This window comes from Delphinapterus leucas, chromosome 4 (assembly GCF_059928025.1).
Source record: "Delphinapterus leucas isolate spDelLeu-1000000601 "Yukka" chromosome 4, BTC_Dleu_Yukka2, whole genome shotgun sequence".
Taxonomy (NCBI): Eukaryota; Metazoa; Chordata; class Mammalia; order Artiodactyla; family Monodontidae; genus Delphinapterus; species Delphinapterus leucas.
Genome location: NC_143132.1, coordinates 132,099,054 through 132,126,105, shown reverse-complemented (window position 1 = coordinate 132,126,105; position 27,052 = coordinate 132,099,054). Strand labels below are relative to the sequence as shown.

Genomic DNA, 27,052 nt, shown 5'->3' with positions numbered 1-27,052 from the left:
TCCAGATGGGGTTAGTGGGAGTGTCACCCAAGGAAGAGAACCCAGGAGGAGCGACTGGTCTGAGGGATAAGAGTTGCTGCTGGCTTTGGGCTCTTTGAGATTGAGATGCCTATAGGATATCATGCCACGGATGTCTGATTGGCAGTTGGAAATCAGGCCCTCGGGCTCAGACAGGTCAAGGTTAGACACACAACACAAAATTAATAGCTAGTGGCTTGAGAGCAGGTGAGATGTCCAGGGACAAGACATAAGGACAAAGAGAACCCAGGATAGGCTCCTGGGAAACCTTAGGTTTAAAAACAGGGTAGAGGGAAAGGCACTAGTAGGTGCTGGGCGGGGAGAGGGTCATGGAGGGGAGAGCGGATGAGCTGCTGCTGGGCCTGAAGGAAGCCCCTAAATGGGTCCTTGAGAAAGTGGCTTCATGGAGCCGTGGTGATGGTGGACAGGCTGCCAGCTGGAGGGTTGAATGGAGGCAGAAGGGGCAGGGCAGGTGTGGATGATAACATGACCAGTTGGGACATGCAGGAAAGGCAAGGGAAAGGCCTGCGGTGACCTGTTTTCTTGGTGTGGCAGGTGACCCTCTGCTGGGAGTGAGGACAAAGGAAGGTTTGGGGCAGTAATGGAATGAATCAAAGGTTACTGAGGACTATATGAGATTGGGTAGAAATTAGGACTGTTAGAAGGTGAGGGAGTCCACGCTAGAAGGGGCTGAGGAAGGTGAATTTGAAGGGGAAGTTGGCCCTCTAGAGTCAGGCAGGTGGGGTTGAAATCCCAGCTCAGCCCCTTGAGTCCTCATCTGTAAGAAGGGCAACAGTTTGCCTCACTGGGTAGTTGTGGACAAGATGAAAAGTGCAAAGGCTCCGGGCGGTGCTGTCTTATCATAGCACTCAGCTATTAGTAAATATTAATATTAATTACCCAAGGGATGCCCAGAGTTGAGAGCCAGAGAGCAGAGGAAGGAGGGAAGAGCTGGGGGCAGCAGTGGGACAATTGGAATGGATACCAATAGAAATTTTGGTGCCGAATGTGGGCTCCTCTTCCCAGTCTCTTTCTCTAGGCACTGGGAGGATATGGTGGAGGCAGTGGGATCCCATTGCAGGCCCTGGGGAAGCCTGAGAGGCGCTGGAGGGTAGTGCAGCTTTGCCTCTTCCTGCCGTGCCTGGGCAGCACCCAGCACCACCTCCCTTTGGCTCCTAGAAGCACACGGGCTCCAGCCAAGGTCATTGCTGGGGGCTGGCAGCTGTTGGAAAGGAAGGCACGGGGCATTTGGAGATTGAGGGAGTGCCTACAAAGCTATGGGGGTGGGTGTGTGCAGTAGCAACTTGTGCTTGAGAAGGCCAATATAAACAGGAAAAGGGCCACTGCAGGAGGAGCTGGGGAAGGGAGTCTCTGTACCTGGCCCAGAAGCTGCTCCTGTGTGGTCCCTGTGCAGGTGAAGTTAGCTGCAGAGTTGGGATGGAATCGAGACTCTCAAGGGCATTACGTCTGTTCTTTGGCCTTTGAAAAAGGCCATGCTGACTTCTCCCAAGACATATGAAAAATCTTATTTTAAGGCTCTCTTGAAAAGGATCTCCTACTCTTAAAGGGAAGCCTGTTGAGAGCAGAGGTTCTTAACCTCAATTATATGAATTCATGTCACAGGGGAGCTTTAGAACCACTTGTCTCCAGGGCCCAAGCCTAGAGTCTGATTTAAGCGATCTATGTGCATCCTGTTCATCGGGAGTTAAAAAACACCCCACAGCAGAGTCTAGAAACGTGGAAAGACATGGACTCAAATTCTGGCCATTAACTGTGTGATTCTGGGAAAGTCACTCAACCTCTCTGAGGCTGTTACATTATCTGTACGATAAGAACAGTATTTACCTTCTTAAGCTTGCTGGATGGATTAAATGAGATAAGTTTGTACAGTACATAGGACAGAAGTTCTTGTCCCAACTTTGTCAAAAAATTCTCTGAACTGAAATGACATTAGGTCATTTTGTCTAATTCTAATCTCAACATAGATGGAGATCAGGGGATCCAATTCTAATCATGTTTGACTTAAAACTGGAGGAGTCAAAACATCTCTCTCCCTACTGGAGGTGTTTCAGACGCAGTTCTTGTGGTGCTGTGTGCTCATATGAAGCCTCTGAACTGGGTATGTTTTGTACAGTTGGTCCCTGACTTTCCAAGTCCTCATGTTCCTTTTCCAGGCAGCTCTTCAAATGCCAGGAAATACTTTGTTCTCTGAAAACTCCCTGCAGGAACTGCCTTTCTTTTGAGTGTCCACTGACCCCAGTGCAGGAGGATGTAGCCCAGAACACACTCTGCTAAACTTGCCAAGCCAAGGCCAGCAATTGTGGTGGCCCCTCTGGTCCTGCAGCATCTGGATCTGAGAGGCAAGTCTGGATCCATCATCAGTAACCAGGGACTAAAGACTGTCTGTGTGGGCCCTTCTGTTCTTGGTCTCCTGATAGGAAAGTATCCATGGGGGCTGCTGGCCTCTCTGTTTGGGATCCAGTAATATGAAGGATGGTGCTTGTGCTTATGCTGTAAATTTCTAGAGCTGATTATTGGAATTTGTAAAACCCTCTGATTTTCCAACATCTTCCATTAAGGATATGAGACTGAAGAATCCTTGGACTGAGAATAGAGAGGCCAACCCATCCACAGGCTGCTGATTTGCTGATGTTTGAGAGTTAGCAGCAGCCAGTATATATAACTGATCTATGCGAATTGTAGTAAGTGGTTGTCATTTGTTTTCTTCATTTGCTCATCATTCAAAAAGTGTCTACTGAGCACCTGCTGAGTACAGGAGAGGATCAGTGTACACGCCTCTGCACACCGTGAAGCCATATCCAAACCCCTCCCCTCCCATGAGCCTGACATGTTTCTACTGATGGCTTGGTCATGGTCTCCCTGGACAAAACTCAGTCTTGTCTGGGGCTGGCTTTGATTCTCTCCTTGTCTTGCCAACAGCCATCCTCACCCCACCTGGGATGGAGATCACCAAGGATGGCTTCCACCTGGTTATTAAGCTGGAAGACCTGGGGCCACAGTTTGAGTTCTTCGTGGCCTACTGGAAGAGAGAGCCTGGTGCCAAGGTGAGACTTCCACCCTTGGCCTTTGAGTTAGACTTTGGAGAAGCAGTCACAGACCTCCGAGAGCTGGATGAGGAAAGCCAGCCCCTGCAGTGCTTGCTGTCTGGGGTGGCCTGAGGATGAGCGGGCCTGGGTGAAGTGTGGGAAAGGAGAGATGGGCGTAGGTTGACAATCCCGGCAGCCTCTTCCTCAGAGGACTGCCTTGGTCCAACCCAGACTGTGGCTGGGAGCTGTCTCAGGCCACGTTTGCTAAAGTATGAGGGCTGCCTCCTTGCCCTAAACTCTGCCATAGTTGGATCCATGATACCTTTTCAATGCATTTCTTCTCCCTCATCAGCATGTCTTCTCAGCCATTCTCCCTGCTGTTTACAGGCGGCAGACCAGGGTGTTCCAGATCAACTGGATGATTTCAAAAGCATATGAGGCTGGCACAAGGCTCTTGAGGGTGTGTATCTGGGCAGGGTGCAGAAGTCGGGGCAGAGAGTCAGGAGCTGGCTGATAAACAGCACTAATTCTGAGCCAATGGGCCACCCGGAATGCCTAGATGGGGCGCTGCCCTACCCTGTGGGATGGATGCTGCGGGCTAGGCTGGGTGGGAGGTCAGCTCTCCCAGAGGGAGTGGCCAAGCATCCTGCAGCCACAGCAGCAGAAAGGATGGAGCTTGGGCAGGCCTGTGGAGGCCCTGTCCAAGCTGAGATGGTGACAAGGCCCACTCGAGTCAGCACAAGGAAAAATAGGCTCTGTCACAGGGATTAATATGGTGCTATAAGGGGCTCTCACAGACTCCATGATCAGAGCAGGCCCAGAGCCAGGCTGCAGCACAGCCTCACTTGCCCAGGGGCCCCCGTCTGTGGAGTCTCTGATTCCCTCCAGTGGGTCCTCTCTATTGCACTCTTTCCGTGGCCCTCTCCCCAGCTCGCTCGCAGGCCCTGATCCCTCACCACTCCTTCCTGCACATGCCTATGGCTGTGCCTTACCAGGCCTGACTCCTCCTCGCCATGTCCTCTCCCCTTGGTCCCTGCTTCTAGCTGCGGGTATCAGTTCCCCAAGATCAGTTCCTAGCAGAGGAAATCTGACTGCTACTGCTTGTCTTATCAGGCCAAGCTTAGGGGTCGCCGGTTGCTGGCTGGCCTCTGATAGACCCTTTCCAGGCCAAAGGTACCCCTGACCTAATGCCAGTGTCTGAGGGACAGGTCATGTGCCCTACCACCCACTCAATGGGGACCGTGGGCTGGGTAGCTTCCCCTGGAAGGTGGTATGTGTAGGTGGAACAGGCAACAGCCATGGTTTCCAGCATTTATTCCTGCTGGGTCAGGGCCCAGGGGTAGGAGGTGGCATTGCCAGGCGGAGGGAGTCGAGTGTGGGACTGATCAGGGGCTGGGCTGGCTGAGAGCATGCAGATCCCTAGGATTCTTCGGGAGGTGCAGAGCCGGTGCTGGGAGAGGAGCCCGTGTCCTGAGCCACCTGGGCCTGGCCCAGACGAGTCTCCACAGGTTCAGACGCAGAGCACAGCCCTCAGGGGGTGCGTGGGGGTGGAGGGGCGTGCAGATGGATGGACAGACAGTGGATGGATGCAAGTGTGAGGAGGCACTGCCCACAGGCTCCAGTGTTCCTGTGCACTGATCCCCCTGGCAGCAGTGGCCCGGCCAAGCCCCCAGTCAGATTTCTGACCTTCAGGTCTCTGTCCAGAGATTACCCTATCAGAGAGGTCTTCCCTAATCCCTATTCTGGTGCCTCCTCATCACTCTCTACCTTTTTGCCCTGCTTCGTTTTTCTTCATAACCCTCATCACCACCTGATGTGTGTTATATATGGTCTGTCTTACCCCACATAAGCTCCACGAGAGCAGGAACTTTGTTTTGTTCAATGCTGTGTCCCTGTTTTGTTCAGTGCTTACACCAATGCCTGGCACACCGTAGGTGCTAAATAAATAAATAAATATTTAAGAATGAATCAATGAATGAATGAGAGGAACATTCTGTATGCATCTTGGAAAGGAAATATTTACAGCTTCCCTTCCCTCCTTCTCCCTCTTTTGTGTCCTGCTTCCCCCAGAGTGTAACTGTTTTCTGTTTTCCTAAAGGAACACGTCAAGATGGTGAGGCGCGGGGGCATTCCGGTGCACCTGGAAACCATGGAGCCAGGGGCTGCACACTGTGTGAAGGTCCGGACGTTCGTGAAGGCCATTGGGAGGCACAGTGCCTTCAGCGAGACAGAATGTGTCAAGGTGCAAGGTAAGACCGCCTGTCTGCTCCTCCTGGGCGATGCTCGTTGCTTGCTGCTTCCGAGTATCCCCTCGGTTTCCCTGACCTGCTCCCCCAGGCTGGGTAGATCCTGTGGTGAAATTGTTCTGCGTTCCAATCCCCCCCGAAGAGAGTCCACCCTGGGGCTGGGCAGGGGTCACTTGACAGCTGTCTAGAACACTTTTCCCTGAAAGCTCCCGAGGCCTGAGGCCAGATGTTGCAAGGCTGGTTGACCCGGTGGCAGCTGCCTGGGTATCAGAGGGGGGTGCTAGTGAGGCAGCCGGGGCCTGAGCGTCGGACCTTGTGTGGACGTAGCCCACTGTGTAGCACGGCTGCACTCAGCTGGGAGGGACCTTATAGAAAGTTTGTAGAATCCTCTTGTTTGACTTAATTTTTTCCCTTGAATTTTTTATGGTTTAAAAGCCTGCAGTGAAAAGAAAGAAAACAAAACCCCATATCCCATGATTTTGCCACACAAACACCACAAGTGACATTTGTGTATAACTTTTTAGTTTTTTAAAAATTATCATTTTGAGGGCTTCCCTGGTGGCGCAGTGGCTGAGAGTCTGCCTGCCGATGCAGGGGACACGGGTTCGTGCCCCGGTCCGGGAAGATCCCACATGCCGCGGAGCGGCTGTGCCCGTGAGCCATGGCCGCTGAGCCTGCGCGTCCGGAGCCTGTGCTCTGCAACGGGAGAGGCCACAGCAGTGAGAGGCCCGCGTACCGCAAAAAAAAAAAAAAAAAAAAAAAAAAAATGTGATAAGGTACGTGTGGAACCGCCTTCCTCATCCATGTAATTCCCACCCCTCCCCCAGAGGTATTAGCTTTTTGTATATCCTTCTAAAGACTTCTCAATACATTTACAAGTAAATGGGAATATATTTTTATATATTTCCCCTCCTTTTAGCACAAATGTTAGCACACTCCATGCACTGTTCTGGATCTTGTCTTTTTCACTTTACATATCTTGTAGATTTTTCCATATCTGAAAAGAACTTTTTCATCCTTCTTTGTAGCTACATAGTATTCCACTGTATGTATATATAACTAATTCAACTAGCTCCCTATTGATGGGTATTTAGTTTTTTTCTCCCAATATTTTCCTATTACAGCCAATGCTTTCATTAATTACCTTGGGCATAGATCATTTGCTGGTATATTTGAAGTATAAATCCCTGGAAGTAGAGTTGCTGGGTCAAAGGGCTGTTAGCCTTTGTGTAGACACATGTTGTTGTTGAATTATATATACACTTTGAGTCTGCTTTTTCACAAATATCACATCCATAACATTTTCCATGTAGATTTTCTGGTTACCATTTTATACTACTTTTTTTGGGTCTTTATTTATCTTTTAATTGAAGTATAGTTGCTTTTCAATGTTGTGTTAGTTTCAGGTGTTCAGCAAAGTGATTCAGTTATACATATATATATATGTATATAAATCTATTCTTTTTCAGATTCTTTTCCATTATAGGTTATTACAAGATACTGAATATAGTTCCCTGTGCTATACAGTAGGTCCTTGTTGGTTATCTGTTTTCTTTTTTTTGCGGTATGCGGGCCTCTCACTGCTGTGGCCTCTCCCGTTGCGGAGCACAGGCTCCAGACGCGCAGGCTCAGCGGCCATGGCTCACTGGCCCAGCCGCTCCGCGGCATGTGGGATCTTCCTGGACTGGGGCACGAACCCGTGTCCCCGGCATCGGCAGGCGGACTCTCAACCGCTGCGCCATCAGGGAAGCTCTCTGTTTTATATATAGTAGTGTGTATATGTTAATCCCAAACTCCTAATTTATCCCTCCCCCAGACCCTCATTTTATACTACTTTTTAAAACCATGTAAGTCAAGCTTGTTAAAAAAACTCGAACAACACAGAAGTATATAAAGTAAGAAGTACACGTTCTCCATTCTCCCCACACCACTCAGGAGGTTTCCTTTGGCAAGTCTGGCATTTAATCCTCCAGTCATCATGTGATGTCAGTACTCAGAGGCACAACTGGGACTGGACTGTGCTTACTGCTTTGTACCTCGCTCACCTTCACTGGGCATTGCTATTGTGAGCACCTGTTAATGTCAGTACATATAGATCTACCTCACTGTTTAAGAACATGCATAACAAGCCAGTATATGGGTGTGCCAAAGTATATGTAACCATCCCCCATAAACAGGTATGTTCTGTGCTTTCCAGTCTTTTGCCACTACAACCCGTGATGCAGCGAACAAGTCTGTATATATCCTAATTCTCATTTTAATAGCTGAACTCCTGACCTGCCATGATGATATCCCATGATGTATTAAATCATCCTCCATTGGGGGTATTTAGATCATTGCCATCTGCTTTTGAAGATGATGTTCATTCACTGATTCATTCACTCATTCAGTGAATAATTATTGAGCACTGACTATGTGCCACCTGCTGGCCCCGTCACTGGGATACAGCAGGGAAGTCCCTGCCCTCACCGAGCTTACCTTCTAGTTGGGGAGACAGGCTACAAGGCAGTAAACAAATGAGATGGTGTCCCTTGGTGGTACGTGCTATGAGAAAGCACACCAGAGCGTGCTGGGGTGGCGGAAGGTGCAGGGGTGCTGCTTTGGGCAGAGAGGGGGGCTGGTTATGCGAGGCTGTTGCTCTAATAAAGATGTTGCTGTGAACTGCTTTCTGCATATGTTTCCTTCCTTGGAATTATTCTTTGGAATCCACTCACAGGAGTGGATGAAAGAGTATGAACATCTGTGTATCTCTTGATGTGTACTGCCAACATATTTTCCAAAATCATTGATACAAACTCTGGGGACCCCAGCCATCTGGAAGAGCCCACCAGCTTCTCTGCAGCTGCATTGGCTGTGGCACCCTTCACATCCTGGGTGAGCAGTCCAGCCCAGAGGGGCTAAACGAATAGGACAGAGAGATGGGAAAGTAACCTGTCCCCCCCTTCCGCATCTCCAGACGTTCAGACTTGACACTTTCTGATACATCACTTAGTAGAATTTGGAGCCAGCCCTACCTGTGTGACCTGGGGTAAGTCACTTAACCCTCGCAGGGGCTTGATATATGAGTTATTATGTGACTGTGTTCTGAATTCAGCATTTTCCTCCATCACACGAATCAATGCCAAGAGTAAATTGTGAAATACACTTTGTTTTCAGTTACTGCCCAGCTCCCTTCTGGGCTGTTCTCTTTTGGTGCTTCCCCCTCATCCTGCCCGGGGCCTGGCCCTCTGCCTTCTTCCTGGCAGTGGCTCAGAGGTACGTGCAAATACAGCTAGTGGCTTAACAGATGATGCTCCTCCCTTTCCCTTCCCAAGAAAAAGATCGTAATCTTCCTTGGCTTTCTGGAAACCAATCTGGATTCTAGAAAAATGGTTTTAATGGTGGTCATTTCGGTCACTAGGGCACACATCAGGGTGTTGGCATCTGCTCTCTTGGCCAGTGTGCAGAGCCAGATCCAGGAAAGCGAGGGAGGCCCAGGATTGTCTCCTAAGCCGGTTCCTGTCTTTCTGTTTCCAGGAGAGACCCTGCCGCTGGCACTGGCTCTGTTCTCATTTGTGGGCTTCATGCTGATCCTCGTGGTTGTGCCGCTCTCCATCTGGAAAATGGGCCGGCTGCTCCAGCACTCCTGTTGCCCTGTGGTGATGCTCCCCGACACCTTGGTAACTGTTCTTTTTCCTTTCAGCATGATGCTGACCCGATGTAGTCTGGGCCTTAGTGGGGCAGGGACACACATATCGTGGGTTTACAAGCATTTGCACAAAGAGGGGAGAAGAGTACTTATAGGAATTCCCTCCTAGTCAGAGGGGCTGGGAGACGTCCCATCACCAGGGGGTGGTGGCCTTCCCCAGGCTCCCATCAGGCCTCTGCTCCTTGCCCCCAGGTCCTGGCACGGCCAAGGCAGCAGGTGTGTAGCCCAGCCCAGGAGGCTCTGCATTCCAGGCGTCATGCATAGTCTTACCCTGAGGACCGGCCTACCGAGCCTTCTTACCTCCCTCCCATCATTGTAACAGCAGCTGCATCCAGAAATATGTTCCAACACAACATAGTCAGTTCATACGCCAAGAGCCTCATGGGTCCTCACGGTGAAGTGCACGTGTGTGAAATTAGGGCGCGTGGAGTCTGCTTTGCCTTTGGCTGGGGGCAGGGGGACTAGCTGGACCTGTGACTACCGAAGGTGAGGGATCCCAACTCCTCACAAGCCAGGGTTCTTATCTTACACCTGAGGTCACTGGGCCATAGATCTGAGTGTCTCCAGTGGGGACAGGCCCTGTGTGCTGTGCCAGGGTCGGGGAAAAGCAAAAGCAGGTCTCCAGAGATCCCCACACGTTGCATCTGTCTGCTTCCTGTGCACCCTAGCCCCCCACCTCCGCCCCAGACCTCAACCCACCGAGCAGTGCAACAGAACACAACAAAATAATAACAAACAAAAGCAAACCCATCCCTGTCCCCTCAGGGATATCTCACCCTTCTGTCCTGGGAGGATGGGGTTAGCGGTCAGCTTCTCAGAAGCAGCTAGAGCCAGAACTGCCTGCAAGCTATACATTCCTGCAGTTCCTTGTCAGCCAGGAGTTACCCTGGAAGGGTCCCTCTTGTGACATCACAGGGCCCTGAGAGCACAGGCCATGCTCCCCCTTCACAGGAGGACTAACCCTCCCTGCAGTCCAGTCCTCAGGACACCCTGCACGCCCCACCATATGATCCTAGTGTCAGCTCTCTTTCTTTCCAGGAGTTTAGGGAGTCATGACTCCAGGGGACACTGGTCCAGAATTAAGCACCAGGCACCGTTCTAAGGCTTTATGGATATTTGCTCATTTCATTTGCCCCTTTTCATAATGTTTACCAACCAGTGTTCTTTACATCGGTTCCCCCTCCAGCCCCTCTGGATGACTAAAGGGTTTACCGCTAAACATAAAGGCAGTGGGATGTATCAAACATAGGGAACAGGGCTGGCCTGCATCCCCTTCAGCAAGAACTTGAGGGGCTCAGAGTTCCCTGAAGCACAAAAGGATGTGTATTCTGCTGTTGTTGGGTGGTGTTTTATAAATATCAATTGGACCAAAATGTTTAATACTGTTCAGATCATCTTTGTCCTCACTGATTTTGTTGGAATAGTTCTATTAGTTATTGAGAGAGAGACAACAAAATCTCTAACTATGAGTGTAGATGTGTCTGTTTCTCCTTTCATGTCAATTTTTCCTTCATGTGTTTTGAACCTGTTTTAGGTGCATACATATTTATGATTGATAGGTCTACCTGAATAATTGAGTCTTTTATCATCATGAAATGTCCCTCTTTATCTCTGGCAGTATTCTTATCCTGATATCAATATAGCCCTTTTTTGTTTACTGTTTGTAGGGTGTATCTTCTTCCATATTTTTATCTTAAACTTATGCGTGTTCTCAAATTTAAATGGTGTCTCTTGAAGCAGCACAGAGGTTTTTTGCTTTGCTTTGTTTTGTTTTTTAAGTGAATCTGTTCCAACAATCTCTGCCATTTAATTGCAATGTTTAATCCATTAACACTTAATTCTAGTCCTCTCACTTCCTAACTTTTCTGTTTGCACCCATATCTGTTTTCTGGTTCTTCTGTTCATGGCACCAAGAGAGACCTGCCCTCAGCTCCTCAGGGAACTGTAAAAAATGGGAAACTCACCCAGAGACATTCCCTTCTTCCAAGTGTCAACTTTTGGTTGCTCTCCTGTGACTTAAGGAAGTTGGTTTCATATTTTGATCCGTTTTTGAAGTTGCTATCTGCAGGAAGATCGGTCTGATTGGTGCTCCTCTGCCGTTAGTAGAAGCGGAGCCCTGCAGTAAAGGAAGAACCCCTGAATGAACCCAAAACGATGATGATGGGAGGGGAGCATTCCTGACTCAGCAGGTCACTAGCTCTTCTTTTCCACACACGTAAAAAGCTCAGCTTCCTCGGCTGGACTCCACTGAGTAGTTACCCTTTACGGCTTTCCTCTCAACTCTGTTTCCATGCTTACCCTCTACTCACGAGCTCTTGCATTCCTAATACCCTCCTTCAATTTCCCTCTTCTGGTCCTACATTCAATGACCTAGCAGAGTTCCCTCCCAGGACCCAGTGTGTTGTTAGGGAGCCACAGAGTAAAGGGCCAGGGAAAGAACAATGTAAAGGGTCCGTTCCCTGTAGAATTTCAGGTGCACAAGGAAAGCCCTCCAATGGCAAGAGCTCCTAGGAATCCTAATGCATTATGAGCCATACCCTAAAAATAGCTTTTGGAGAAAACCAGGCAACTGAGATGAGACCAGAGACAAGGACATTCTTTTTTTTTTTTTTTTGTTCATTTATTTAGGCTGCACTAGGTCTTAGTTGTGGCATGCAGGATCTTTGTTGCAGCATGTGGGCTTCTTAGTTGTGGCATGGGACTCTTCGCTGCGGCATGCATGCAGGATCTAGTTCCCTGATCAGGGATCAAACCTGGGCCCCCTGCATTGGGAGTACAGAGTCTTACCCACTGGACCACCAGGGAAGTCCCGAGACAAGGAGATTCTATGAGAGAATGACCACTTTTGTCCGTGGAAGGTAAATGCCATGACCCTTGACCACCTTTTGCTTCTCTGTTCCCCTTACCATCCTTCCTACTTTGTTCTAGTGTCTGTTCCTACATGCATTCTTTTCCATAAGGCTTTTAATTTGTATTCTGTTTCTCTCCAGATTTTAACATGGACAGTTTCTCTGAGTGTATGCATTTCCCACTGTGTTTTGTGAGAAATAGATAGCTAGTGTCCATCAAATCCCAAATAAGTTCTGGAGCTGCACATCACCACCATCATCTCCCCCCTCTCAGCCTTTACTTTAGCACAGCCTAGCTGCACTTCAACATTTGTACTGGTCGTAGATAATCCTCCAAACTATTAAAAAGCAACTTCCAGCCAACCTTGCAAAGACCATGCATCTTTCCAATTAAACCATGGAAAATTACCAAGTGGAAATCCTCGACAAGGCTTCAAAAAGTCCTATTGAGTTTGTAAATGTTTAATTTGTCTGCTTGGATTAAACATTTCATGTCTTCATCTATAATTTTACAGTTGGTGATGGTTGCACTCTGAAATATACCATTAAGAATGTCTTTCCATTCAAGTTTTTATCATCAAGTAACAGTCTATGGCAAAAATATATATGCAAGGAAAATTATACTAAGACTGCTCAGTGTGTGTTCCCTATTTTAAAATATAATGTATTTTCCTTGTCTTTTATCCATAATTGCTTCATGGGGATGGAGGCTTTGGTGCTAAAGGTTCTTTGTTTCCTTTCTGTGACTCACTTTATTCTTTCTCTTCTTGCTGTCACATTCCACTGTAATGTGGGTAGCAAACATCAAGATGGCCTCAAGTTAGTCATCTCTAAATTGAGATGTGCTCCAATGGGCCATCCCAAGTCTGACTTTGTGTGCTTCATAGAAAGTGGAGTTTGTGAGCCCAGATGCCTCTGGGGCCCAGACAGATTAAAAAAAAAAAGAGTGTACAGTGCAATAAATGTGATTTAATAGGGAGAGATAGTTAGGAGGACCATGGCAAACATGGCCCAGCTAAAGAAACCAGCTTCTTCTCAGTTCATGCAGTTTGCTGCCAAGAGGGGATGTGAGCCAGTGCTTCCTAAATTTGAAATGAGAATCCAGAAATCCAGACTTTATAATAAATCTCCTGATTTTCAAATGTTAAGAACAAATTCAAATTAAAAAAAAACATATCAGCTGAACCTTGCTTGGAAGTTTGTTCTAAACTATGGGACAACAGTTTTGTACCTTCTGAAATTCTGAGATTACGCTGTTTCACTTTAATGTTCTAGAACGACGCCATCCAGTATGGTAGCTGCTAGCCATATGTGATGATTAAGCACTTGAAATGTGACTAGTCCAAATTGAGATGTGCTGTAACTATGAAATACATGACAGATTTTGAAGACGGTACAAGAAGAATATAAAATAGTTTATTAATATTTTTATGCGGATTAGATGTTGAAATAATATTTATTTTTAAAATAAAATATATTTTTAAAATTAACTTTACCTATTTCTTTTTACTTTATAAAATGTGCTACTGGAGAATTTTTAATGGCTTATGTAGCTCACATTACATTTCCATTGCAAGGCACTCCTCTAGAGTTTAAAAAGCAATCAGGTATAAGCACTGCAGATGTAGGTAGCCAGTGTCCTGGGAATCTGACCAGACCAGCATCAGGGAATTGGTGGTGGGCTCCACACTGACATCCCATTCAGTGAGCCTTGCTTTCCCATTATTTGCCTGTGGACACCAGGAGTGAGCCCTGTAGCCACCTCTTTACAAACAAGATCAAGGGCAACCGACTAGATGAAGCTAATGTCTCTGGGGATGGGGGTGGAGGAAACCATTGTGCCCACCTGTCTGTGCCCACATGCCACTCTTTAAAGTGATGACAGGGAGGGACTTCCCTGGTGGTCCAGTGGTTAAGACTCTGCGCTTCCACTGCAGAGGACACGGGTTTGATCCCTGGTCGGGGAACTAAGATACCACATGCCCTATGGTGTAGCCAAAAAAAAAAGAAAAAAGAAAAGTGATGATGGGAAGGGCTGTGGGAGAAGCTGTGCAAGACCCAAGTGAGTTTGTTGGAGGCGAGTGGTCTAGGGGTGACACTGGGGAAAGTCGCCCTGAAAGGTTGATACCTGCATTTTTACAACCAGTTATGATGATGTATTGGGGTTGCTGGGAGAAGATAGCAGGAATGTGAAGTATGAGTAGGAAGGGACTCCTGTTTATGGAGCACCATCCCTGGACCAGACACCCTGCTAGTGCTGTACGTGGAGCACCTCAGACCAGGTCACTCTTTTCAGAGCTCTCTGGCGGAAGAAGGTTAGATTTTTTGGACCAGAACTACATTCTGGGCTTCTGTGGGGCAGGGTCCCCTAGGGAGGAGTGCCGAGGAGGCAGGACCCCAAGACATCTGCTGGTTGGTGACCTGGGAGACGATCTCAGTGAAGGTGGGAAGCCCTTGTTCCAGGGGTTAGAATTGTCTTTGGGCTTTTCTGCTGCTGGAAAGTTAATGAATCAGACAGTTGAGGTTTTTGGTGATATTCTCCACGATTACTAGTACTATGACTAGTCACCTAATGAAGATGAATGAAAATTGCTTTTCAGAAAATAACCAGTTCACCCCAGAAGCTGATCAGCTGCAGAAGGGAAGAGGTAGAAGCCTGTGTGGCGGCCGGGCTGTCTTCTGAGGCGCTCCTCAGGGCCTGGATCTAGCAGATGAAGCCTAGAAACCTGGTCTGCCGGACATGGGACAGTGAGGGGAAGGGCCGTGCTTCGGCTTTCCTCCAAGGACAAAGGACAAGAGAAGAAGAGCCTGCTGTGTCTGTGTGAGAAGCAACTGTCAGAGGTAGAGTGGTGTGGCTGACGGAGCACTGAGAGGGGGTCAGGGGATGCAACGTCCAGCACTGGATCTCTCTGCTGTCCTCTAGAGGGATGACCCTGTGGAAGGTGCTTCGTCTCTCAGTTTTCTCAACTATACAAGGAGGGGATTAAGTACCCAACCATTAAACCATATGTATATATATCCATATCATCTCTCCACCACTTGCAGAGCTGTAGGGAAATTGGCAACACTGTGCATTGGGATTGGTTCTGCTTTTCTGAAGAGCAGTAGATACACGTGTAACAGGAATAATCCCAGGCTCTATACACCTGCTGGCTTGGAGATCCTGCTTTGCTAGAGGAACCTTGAAGGGGAAAGGAAGGGTGGGTGCAATGGGGTTGATTTCACTTCAAGCCAAATGCCTGCTCAGAGGTGACTGAATGGCTCAGCCAGCTCTCCAAACCATGACCCGGAGGGAGGCCACAGCCCCCTGAAAATGGGCTGCGCGCAGACGCCGCAGACATGTGAAATGCTGTACAGGGTAGATAGTGTGTGCACACTGAGGACAGCAGCTAAAATGCATGTGCATGATAAGATGAGACCGCAGAAGGATGTTGATCATAAGTGCAATGTTTGCTGTGTTCCTTTTTCCTGTACTGTTGTTATAGCACTGAATGAAAAATAAAAAGGTGTCACCTTGGGTAATCATTGTGGTTTCTTCCAAAAAAGTTGTCTTTAGGGTTCCAGTTATATCACCAACCTTGAGTGCAAGTCACCTGAAGACCACCTTTGGTCAGGAGATGTGGGAGTAGCCCCAGGTAGGGGATGGGGCAGGGAACCAGCGAGGGGCAGCGTCTGGCTGCATGGGAAACGTGACTGAAGCAGCTGGCCAAAGCCTCATCCGGCCAGGATGTTCCTGCGTCTTCCTGGAGGCCTTGTGATACAGGAAATCCCTTGGGGACCTCTTTTCCTTAAGACAGCTCCTCGGGTGTCCTTAACTCTCCTAGCATGTTCATCTGGGGCACGCGACTGAAGCCTCTTCCCGACCCTCTCCCCCACCAGGTGAGGAGGAGTCAGGGTCAGAGAAGGGATGGAGGGGGAAGTTTCTTGAAGGCTGAAACGATTGCTGGGCAAGGCCTGTGCCTCCCTTTTAGACCCCAGCCCTCCCAGTTCTGGAGCCTCTGAACTGGTTTGTCTCCACCCCCACTTCCTGGGCCCCTTCCAGCCAGCCCAGAGGTGGAGACAGTCTAACTGCTTCAGCCAGGTGTTTCCCCTACAGGATAGAGGCCCACAGACCTCTCTCCATCTGGTGGGGTTTCGAGGAGCCAGAGGATGGGCTCTCTTTAAGATGAGATCACTGAAGATCATTTCATCTGTACCATTTTGTATGCCTCTGTGTTGTCTGACTCTTGTGCGAAGAGTATGTGTTCGTTTTACCTTTGGCCTAACCTGGAAACATATTTTTAGTTTGCAGAAATAAAGACGATACTAGTTCACCAGTCGCCAACCCCCTCCTCCCTCTCGCCTGTCACCTGTCTAGGCCCAGAACCCAGAAATGACCCCTGACTTCCCTCTGCTTGCGTCCCTCTCACAGATAGTCTCACTGCCCATCCACCTTGCAGGCATTTACAGGTATACAGGAATTTCTCTCAGTTATTCTAGTGTCGTCCCATGTCCCCAGAATCACTTATCGAAGCCCAGCCATGCACCGGACATTGAGCTAGTTCCTGAAAGTAGGGGGGCTGCCTCCCCTGTAGCTGGCCATTCCCTCTGGCCCGGAGTACTTGTGTTCTAACTCCCCAGCCTCCCCTCCTCCTCTCCAATCACCCGGCCCTTTCAGCTGGGACACTTTAATGAATGAAAATGGGTGTGATTAATAACTACAACAGGATGGCAGGGAGACTGACCATCTCTCACAGTCCTTCATGCTGCTCAACTGAGTTGACACCCGTGACCCCAGAATCAAGCCCAACTTTCTTAGTCCTGCCTTCAGATGCTGCCAGAGTCCAAGGAATAAAACCCCTGCTCCATGACGCTTACATTCGAATGTGGGGGGGAAAGGAGAAATAATAATAAAATAATACTAGCAATGATCATTATTAAGTGAATTATCTAGTATATTGGGAGTTTGTAAGTCCTATGGGAAAATGACAAGGTGGAGCAGAAAATGGAGGGGTGGGGTAAGGGCAGGTTGCATCCTCCTCTGAAGGAAAATAAATGGAAACAGCAGAACCACAACTGTCAAATAAGTCACACAGTGTGGGAGATTAAGCATGACTCTAGAACAAAATGGTTTGGCAACAAAGCCTCAGGAGTGTGCGGTCTAAAACAAAAACTATATTTAGTATTTATACTGTTTGTATTGACAGTGTATTTTTTTAAAGCTATTCCCTTAAGTTGTCAGAGCAAGTAAATAATTGTGTTTATTTTTATTTATTTATTTTTTTGCAGTACGCGGGCCTCTCACTGCTGTGGCCTCTCCCGTTGTGGAACACAGGCTCTGGATGTGCAGGCTCAGGGGCCGTGGCACACCGGCCCAGCCGCTCCGCAGCACGTGGGATCCTCCCGGACCGGGGCACGAACCCGCGTCCCCTGCATCGGCAGGCGGACTCTCAACCACTGCGCCACCAGAGAAGACCAATAATTGTGTTTATTTTGACGGGAACCTAGATTTCAAGATTAGTGGAAGGGAAGACCAATGGTAGACTCAAACATTTGAGGAGGAGCAGTGTACTGCTGGAACTGAACTGAATATAGCAATATGAAGTCATGTCTTTATAAAACATTAAATGAAAAATATATTTCCTTTATGGCTTTTTGCCACTGAAATGGCCCAGTTGCAATGTACCCCAGATTTTGGTTTCTAATGCTATTTTTCTCCCCAAAGGAGCCATGGTATCTTGGAACAATGTCTGATTCCATGCCTGGTCTCGGGTGGAAGGGTGCAAGGCAATCCCAGGATACCTACACTTTGTTAGGCCAGAAACAAAGCTTTCAATAGTTGGGTCATTCAAAATTATGCAAGAATCAATCTAAAAGGGGTAAATTTGCCCAAGCCAAAGTTGGGACAATGTGAGCATCAAAAAGAGAGTTCTGGCTTACATCAATGGACACAATAAATTTGAAAAGTCATGGGTCCATAACTGTACACACAAAAATCAAATGCTCAGAGAAGATGAATAGAATGTATTTCTACTGATTCTTGTTATTGAATCCTGTTGGGCTTATTGACTTGCTGTATCAAAGAATCATACTAGTAAATGTAGACTAGTAAATGTAGGTACAGCAGTCAGAAGGTGGTCACCACTAGCATTACCTGGTCCAGGCCATGACCCTCCCCATCATGAACGCCTGCGAAGCCTCCCCTTCCAATCTTTTTGCACTTGCACATCTTTCCTGCCAAGGCTTCCGCGGCAAAGTTCTTTTAAGTTCCTTTTACAGACTGTAGACTCTGTCTAGCCTCTGTGCTACATTTCCCCAACTCTTAGATTTGTTTTTTCTACTTATTTTTCTGTGTGCCCATTTTATGCTTTGGCTAACTTCCTGTGGGTGCTTAGGATTCTCAGTTTCCTTGTAATCTGGCCTGACTCGGTCCCTTCAGGGAACTTCCGCCAGCTTCTGAGCCCACCTGGAGGGGGAAACCTCATTACGTCCACAGCTGTCTGGCGCCACCTAGTGTTGAGTACGGGAAATTCCTTCTTTTGTTCCCACTCGCCTCGAAGCGCCCTGGGCTTCCGGGATAGAGAAAAGGAAAACTCAGGCAAGTTTCCTAGAATGAGAACTCAACAGCAAACTTCCACGGGCTTGGTCCCTAGCAAACCTCCACTGCCGTCAGTAGATTTAGAGTTTAGCAAAGGCCACCATCTCCTCGCTCGTGTTCAGTCTGTCCCCAGCTCATGATTGAGGGCTCCACTCTGTGCCCACGTGGTTCTCCCTCCTCCCCTGTCTGTCGGTCTTTCCTCTGTGCTGCCCTTCCCTACGTCTTAAAAAAGGAGTTTTTGGTATTTTCCCCCATGTGTTCTATTTCTAGCCTATCCCTGGATTTGACTGACTTTCTTGTTCCCACGACGGGAGGGTCATGTTAAACCATTTTGGCGCCCAGACTGTGACGTTTGGAAGTGGCACACAAGAGTTGACCCCAAATTACAGTTTTCTCTTTCTGGCTCAAGGGATTCTCAGGTCCTCAAGCATCTAACAAAAAAGCCTGGAAAACCCACACAGGTGGGAGCAGGAGGTTCACAAAGGGAAGACACAGCCCTTTCTGCCTCCTTGACTGGAGCGGGCTGCCAGCCCAGGAGAGGTTGTAAAAGCCCATTAAGGACCTTGGAGGAAAATTTGACGAGCCTTCTCAGGTACCTGCAAAAAGCCCCCAGTGCAAAAGCGCAAACTCTCCTGTGGGAGGAGGTACATGTCCCTGGTCCCTCTACTGCACCCCACTGGGGAAATTTTTAAAAAACGACTTTAAAAAACCTGGCTGTTGGAAAAATAAGTGCCTGTGTAAACCTCAGTAACTTCTACGTTTGCTCCTGTGCTTTAAAATGACTCATCTACGAGGTGGCCACACATCTCCAAATTTCCTGGAGATGCCAGGAAGTCTTCTATCAAACTGCCTTGGTGTCAGCCTACAGATGTTATTTTGGGTTAGGAGATCACACCCCAGAACTAGGGCCCTCTGATGCCATCCCGCCTACATTAACCGCTCTGAAGGGCTTCCTCCCTCCCTCCCTCCCTCCCCCTTCCTTCCTTCCTTTTATCTTTCTTTTCTTTTCTAACAAAGTTTTAAACTCTGAAGGAGAAATTTAACCTGGCATTGGCAAAGACAGGCCTCAGGCTGAAGAGCTGATAAGAAGCTTGGGCCTGAGCCAAGGCGGTGGACTACCTCCACCCCCTTCCCAACCTCCAATCAGCCACCCCTGAGTCTCCTCCCTTCCTAAACTTCATCTAGCCCTTTGTTGCCACCCCAGACACAAATCAGCCAGTCTTTGCGCTCCAGTGCCTACCGTGAACTGAAACTTGGTATCACTGAACCTCTGGAATTGTGCCTCTCCAGGATATTCAACCAGCCTGCCCTGTGTCAGCTCTCATGACCACTCTTCTGGGTAGGATAGGACAGGAGAGGAAAGGAGTTCTTCTTTAGCTACTAATAAGCAAACTCCTCCCATCACCAAGGGAGAGTGTTGCCACTTTGGAAATGGGCCTGTCCACTCTGTGAAGACTGAGATGACCAGGTCTGGACATGCTTCTTGCTTGTCTAGCTCAGTAGTGTCTGAGACATGCCTGGAAGACATTGATCAAGATGGTGGAGTGAGCACACATCAAGCCCCCTCTGTAACCTCCTCCAGCCACAGAGGAGTGATTGATGAAATGTGCATACACACACACACACACACACACGAGCCAATGAATGAATCAAAAAATAAATCGATCTTTGTGGACCAATAATGAAGAATAAACCTACAGAGTAGGCTGGTGAAATGTAGCCCAAGGGTAGAAGGAAGTGGGTATACATAGATTGAACTTCAAAGCTCATGTGGGAATGGAGATGAGTGTACCCTGTGCTTGGCAGGAGAGTGGACCCGTGCTTGCTGCATGAAGCTGGGGTTGGGGCTGGTTGTCTTGCCTATCCAGCAAATGGGGGCTGAAAACACTCCAGAAACGTGCTGCTTGCCCATGGTGCAGGAAGGAGAAGGGGCATCTTTGCTAAAGATGGGAACTGGGCTGGTCCTGCGCCAGGGGTGCAGCGCCAGGAATTTTGTTGCTTGAGAGCCAGCACCTGAAAGTCCATAATTTAAGAGTCCACCTTGGGTGTGCAAACCAGGAAGAATGGGCTAAGTCAGCTGCAAAAGTTCTTACCATGCAAGGACTTGTTCATGGAAAACACTCCCAGGCAGAATGAGCTTTGGAACAAAGATGACAAAGGACATTACGAAATTCATCTTGAGGCTCATTTTACAGACTCAACAGACAGAAGAATTCATAACAGAAGAGATGGAAATAATAGGTAATTTGAAAATCTAAAAACTCATGGAATGTCTCCCACTCTTCCTTAAAATGTAGTGGTGGCAGCTTTTTTTCCCTGCCAATTGAGAGTATTTTGGATACTTCTGGGTAATAGAAAGCTCTAGAGCCACTTTCACTACGAGTTTGCATTCATAATTAAAATTGCCTATTCCCAGATAGTAATAACAACTTTGAACTCTCATGAGATATAAAGTTTCTTTTGTCTTTAGCAGGTGGCTTCCTGACTTCAGGGAAGGGTGTGGTCAGCTTCTATCTCTCTTTTTTTACATCCTCCTCCTTCACCTGCAGCCATTGTGGACCCCTCTGAGATTGGAGTTCAAGGGAAGAGGGAAAAGGGGGATCAGGAAAGGTCTTACTTGATTGGAACAGTGGAAAGCTGGGTTTGGGCTTCCTGGGACCCACTGAGGTTTAAAGCTGCTTCTTTCTCCTATGAATACTTTTGTGGGTTCTTCGTAATCTTTCCTGCTGAAACTCTCAGACTGTAACTCCCATGTAGGTAATGAATTTTGTTTTTCCAGCTTGTGATGGTTAACTTTATGTGTCAACTGGGCTGGGCCATGGGGTGCCCAGATATTTGGATGAACACGATTCTGGGTGTGTCTGTGAGGGTGTTTCCGGAGAAGAGTAACATTTGAAATGGTGGATTGGGTAAAGCAGAGTGCCCTGCTCGTGGTGGCTGGGTCTCATCAAGTCACTTGAAGGCCTGAGTAGAATAACAAGGCTGAGTGAGAGAGAATTCTCTCTCTCTGCCCAACTGTTTTCAAGCTGGGACATCAGACTTCTGTCTTCAGACTCAAGCTTGGACTGGAATTTACACCATTGGCTTTCTTTGTTCTCAGGCCTTCAGACTCAGACAGCAACTATACCATTGGCTCCCCTGGGTCTCTAGTTTGCCAACTGCAGATCTTGGGACTTGTCAGCCCCCAAATCACATGAGCCAATTCCTTATAATAAATCTCTCTCTCTCTCTCTCCCCCACTGGGAGGGTCCAGAAGACATACCTTTCTTTTTATCTTATTTTATTCTAAAAGTTGAATTATAGTTGATTTATAATATATTAGTTTTAGGTGTACAACATGGTAATTCAATATTTTTATAGGTTATATATACTCCATTTAAAGTTGTTATAAAATATTAGCTATATTCCCTGTGCTGCACATTGCATCCTTGTATGTTATTTATTTTATACCTACTAGTTTGTGCCTCTTAACCTCCTTCCTCTGTCCTGTCTTGCCCCTCCTCCCACCCCTCTCCCCACTGGGAACCACTAGTTTGTTCTCTGTATCTGTGAGTCTGCTTCTGTTTTGTTATATTCATTTGTTTGTTTTAGTTTGTAGATTTCACATACAAGTGAAAACATGCAGTATTTGTCTTTCTCTGCAGAAGACCTTTCACCATCACTGTGAGAAATAAGTTTGTGAGGGGAGCCCTGACATCCTTGGAGAGCTCTGATCACCTTTCTCTGCAGGTCAGATCTCACAGTGGCAGCTGCAGTCATCGAGGCCTAAATGCAATGGGAGTAATTAGATCCGGGGTGGCAGGAGCCAAGTGGTGGCAATCAACCGCCAAAAGCAAGGTGGACATGGTTAGTGTAATAGACAGCAAAGTCAAGGCAGCCATTGGGAAAGTCTGACTCATACAGGCTTAGGGCGTTGGCTACTTCATCATGGTGTTCCTAGAAGTGAAATTGATAGGAAGCCTACTACATTCCTACTTGATCTGTAGGAACAGAAAAGGTCTAGGTCAAGGGAACAAAAGTCTAACCTGAATCATATAAAATAGATAACCAACAAGGACCTACTGTGTAGCACAGGAAGCTCTACTCAATATTCTGTAGTAACCTATATGGGAAAATAATCTGAAAAAGAATGAATATATGTATATGTATAACTGAATCACTATGCTATACACCTGAAACTAACACAACATTGTAAATCAGCTATACGCCAATAAAATTTTTTAAAAAAACAGAGGACTGTGGCCTCTCAATCAATTCCCAGACCTGAGCCAGTTTATAGACCCAGAGGCCCTTGAATGAAGGGGGTGCTAATGCCCTTTAGGAAGGACCCTGGAACATTACCAAACATTTGTACTGTTATTCTTCCTCCCAGGTTTCCCCAAAGGGACTTATAGCCTTTTATCAGGGTAACTGCATTGGGGGAAAGGAAATAATCAGGCCTTTTGGGGACTACTGGACACTGATTCTGAACTGACAGTGATTTTGGGAGACCCCACATGTCACTGTGGTCCACCAGTCAGAGCAGTGACTTACAGAAGTCAGGTGATCAACGGGGTTTAATTCAGGTCCATGTCAGAGTGGGCCCAGTGGGTCCCTGAACACACCCTGTGGCTATTTCCCTGGTTCTGGAATGCATAACTGGAATAGATATACTCATTAGCTGGCAGAATTCCCACACTGCTTCTCTGACCTGTGGAGTGAGGTGGGAAAGGCCAGGTGGAAGCCACTAAAGCTGCCTCCACCTAGGAAACTAGTAACTCAAAGGCGATACTACACTCCTGGGGGGATTGCAGAGATTAGTGCCACCATCAAGGGCTTGAAAGGTGCAGGGGTGGTGATTCCTACCCCACCCCCATTCACCTCGCCTATTTGACCTCTGCAGAAGAAGGATGGATCCTGGAGAATGACACTGCATCATGGAATATTATAAGCTTAGCCAGGTGGTGGGTTTTTAAAAATTTATTATTTATTTATTTATTTATTTATTTTGCGGTACGCGGGCCTCTCACTGTTGTGGCCTCTCCCGTTGTGGAGCACCGGCTCCGGATGCGCAGGCTCAGCGGCCGTGGCTCACGGGCCCAGCCACTCCATGGCATGTGGGATCCTCCCGGACTGGGGCACGAACCCGTGTCCCCTGCAACGGCAGGCGGACTCTCAACCACTGCACCACCAGGGAAGCCCCAAGACGCTAGTTTTGAGTGGGGCCCAGAACAAGAGAAGGCTCTGCATCGGTCCAGGCTGCGGTGCAAGCTGCTCTGCCATTCGGGCCACAGGATCCAGCAGATCCAATGGGGCTTAGACTCTCATGGCAGGTAAGGATGCTGCTTGCAGCCTTTGGCAGCCCTTGTCAGTGAATCACAAGTCAGGCCCTTAGGGTTTCCCTGGAGAACACAGGCTAGTCCACAGCTGCAGCTTTCCTCTGGTTTCCTCAGACACTACCACCTGCTCTGTATTCATAGGCCTTTTGGCCTCCTCCAACTGAGCCAGGCACCCAGGCTCCTTTTTCCCTAACAGCAGGGAACACACATCAGGCTCTCTGCATGGAACCCTAAGGTTGGGCTTAAGAGATAAACTGCCCCTCATTCCATCCTTAGCCTGGGGTCAGTGAAACTCAGAGCACTCCAACACTCTCTCCAAAGACATCCTCTTCACAAATCCTTTGAAATGTCCAAAAACTCAATCCTTTTTATGTCCTCTCTATGGGTGTTAGGTACAGTATTTGGATATTCCCTTAAAGTTTAATATCATGTTACATATTGAAGAGGTAAGGAGGGAATAGCATCTTTGCAAGGAGACCAGGAGATGATTAAATGTGAACAGGCGGTTATGAAAAATATTGCTCTTGGAAATAAAAAGACTCCAATAAGTAGGATAAATAAGAGGCTAGAATAGCTGATGAGAGATGAGTCAATCAAAGGAGAGAAAGAAATTACATATAATACAGAACCAAAAGATGGAGAAATGAAAACTATGAAGTTGAGAGTCATGGAAGATAGACTGAGAAATTCTAATCCGAGAGGCGTTCTGAGTGAGAAAACTGGTGAGATCACAGGAGAGGTAATGGCTGAAAAATTTCCGTAATTGAAAAAACTTCCAGTTCAGAATAGTGCACTGATTATGGTGAGGGCAAAGTAATTAAAAAACCCAAACAATCCCTCCCGAGCACCACCACCGGCATGCCTCACTGGGAACAGAGCAAGGAGAGCCGGCATCAGTGCGATCACATTTCCATCACAGGAAACATCTGGGTCAAAAGTGTGTCCTGCCTTCTTTTGCCCAGGGAGGGAGAACAGGGGGCGTGCGACTGTCGTCTCCACAACTTTCTACTACTCCCTTCTCTCTCCATAGACTAACAGGCTTTTTTTTTCCATTAAAAAAAAAAAAAAAGACTTTTCTGTTACTTCTGGTCCACATGTAGTTTATGAGGAGCTCAAGGCACTCGTCGTTTAGGGCTCAGACACAGAGTACCACACACACAGTAGGAGCTTATTCCAGGGGTTTTCCTCAGTGTTGACACTCGGCTCTGTGATTGGGGCCTGGCTGGTTCAGTGATGGGGACAGGACGGGCAAGGGAGGAAACAGCTTGCTGTCCTACTGTAGAGCTGTCACAGGCGCTGCTTTCAAAGGATGGAAAGAAGAGGAAGGGAACAAACTTAAGATCTGGCTAGCCTCTTGATTTTTAATCTTTAGGCCAACTAAATTTATCTCCAAAAGGAATACCTGCTTACTGTAAAAAGTTCGGGCAACATAGAAGGACGTAAATCAAAAAGCCCCTCCTTTCCTTCCTTTCTCCTTCATCCTAGGTGTGAGCTCTGTGACTGTTTGCTGTGCCTACTTCCAGATCCTTCTCTCTCAGAGATGGGATAATATGTGAAGTGTCAGCAGATCTGGTTCTCCCATCCCACACTCCCTCTTCTCTGGAGCCCTCCTCCACTCCCGATTTGGGAAGGTAGGTGGGAGATACTCATCTCTTCAAGGAAGCTGTCACAGTGGAATCAGAGATGAAATATGCCAGTTCTTGGATTTTAGGCTAAAATGTTCAACCCAACTATGAAGTAGAAAAGGTTGAGCAGAAAAGGTTATGTTTTGGCAGTTTTTCCCCCTCTTCCCAAACTCAGGCTAGATCAAGCTGTGGCTGAGGGAGAGGGAAGATGAGGAAGTAAGAAAAAACAGTCAGGATGTCAAAAGGGCGTCTCCTGTGCCCTCCCCTGGGGGTTAGACATAACATATGAGGGTGTTATAGAACGCTCAGGATAGAGTTTGGGGACTCAGGAGCTGAGGGGTCAGTGATAAACCTCCATTTGGAGCTTTGGGGAGCAGACACTCCCCCTCTGAAGATGTGATATGAAGTAAGCCCCTAAATCTATAGGCCAAGGTAAGGAAAGAAAACTTCTGCATTGACTAAGTTTAAATATAAAATGCCTTCATCATGAAGAACCTAGGGGTAAGACAGGAATAAAGACACAGACCTAGTAGAGAATGGACTCGAGGATATGGGAAGGGGGAAGGGTAAGCTGTGACAAAGTGAGAGAGTGGCATGGACATATATACACTACCAAACATAAAATAGATAGCTAGTGGGAAGCAGCCGCATAGCAAAGGGAGGTCAGCTTGGTGCTTTGTGACCACCTAGAGTGGTGGGATAGGGAGGGTGGGAGGGAGACGCAAGAGGGAGGAGATATGGGAACATATGTATATGTACAACTGATTCACTTTGTTATAAAGCAGAAACTAACACACCATTGTAAAGCAATTATACTCCAATAAAGATGTTAAAAAAATAAAATAAAATGCCTGACTTTATCCAGGATTCACCATGGTTACTTTTTCTGCATCAGGAGGAAAGGAGACTCCAAATAAAGGTAAAATCGTATTATGTAACAATAACAAAAGTCATGACACGTACACCAGGTGATCTATCTATATATCACTATATATCACTATATATGACTTTTATTAGATATCTATATTTTAATATATATTATATATAAATATAACATATTTATATATAATGTATTATATACAATAATGTATAATATTATATATAATAGTTGGTCTTTTTAGGTTATTTCCACTTAAAAAAAATTCCCAGCACTGCTGCAGTGACTATCTTTGCACACTTGTGTGACTGTATGTAGGTCGGATTCGTAGATCAGAGGGATGTGCAATGTAAAGTTGGATTCCACTTAGGCTTTTGACTCTATTCCTCCCTTTCTTTCTCAATGAATTTTATCCTGAGATGAGATGAAAGAGTAATGGTTTCAATTTCTCCCTCTCATGCCAAGTTAAGATATTTAAACATGAAGTGTGGGTTTGTCTATCACCAAAGAGGTGCTGAAAAGTGAATTTGTTTCCCACTCTGTCTTCTTCTCGGATATTTGTAAATATTTGGATCAGTGGCTTTGTTTCTTGCTTTTCTGAGAGTGGCTTCCAGAGGAACCCGCCGGAGCCAGCTGCAGTTCCGAGAGATGCCACTAGGTGTCAATGTAGGTCTTGATTGGCACCAATTCTTGGCTGCAGTTCATTTGGTTAGGTCCCCGTGGAGCCTCAGCGTCCTCTCCTGCAAAATAACAAATGTCCGTCGTGCAGGGCACTTTCTTCAGGAAGGACTCCAGGGAGCTCAGGAG

At 47.3% G+C, this 27,052-nt stretch overlaps 1 protein-coding gene across 6 annotated transcripts in view; it reads left to right on the top strand.

Moving 5' to 3' along the window:
* The window catches only part of IL20RB (interleukin 20 receptor subunit beta), a 32,887-nt gene extending 15,412 nt beyond the window's left edge, over positions 1 to 17,475 (top strand). For 2 of the 6 annotated variants that reach the window (XM_030761520.2, XM_022582567.3), the window contains 4 exons: positions 2,959 to 3,083; positions 5,164 to 5,314; positions 8,828 to 8,970; positions 14,449 to 15,370. In XM_030761520.2, coding sequence (XP_030617380.2) covers positions 2,959 to 3,083; positions 5,164 to 5,314; positions 8,828 to 8,970; positions 14,449 to 14,556 — 527 coding nt within the window. In that variant the 3' untranslated portion in view covers positions 14,557 to 15,370. The other 4 variants (XR_004023217.2, XR_016393139.1, XM_089911111.1 and 1 more) reach the window with 4 other exon arrangements.
* The last annotated feature ends 9,577 nt before the right edge of the window (positions 17,476 to 27,052 follow it).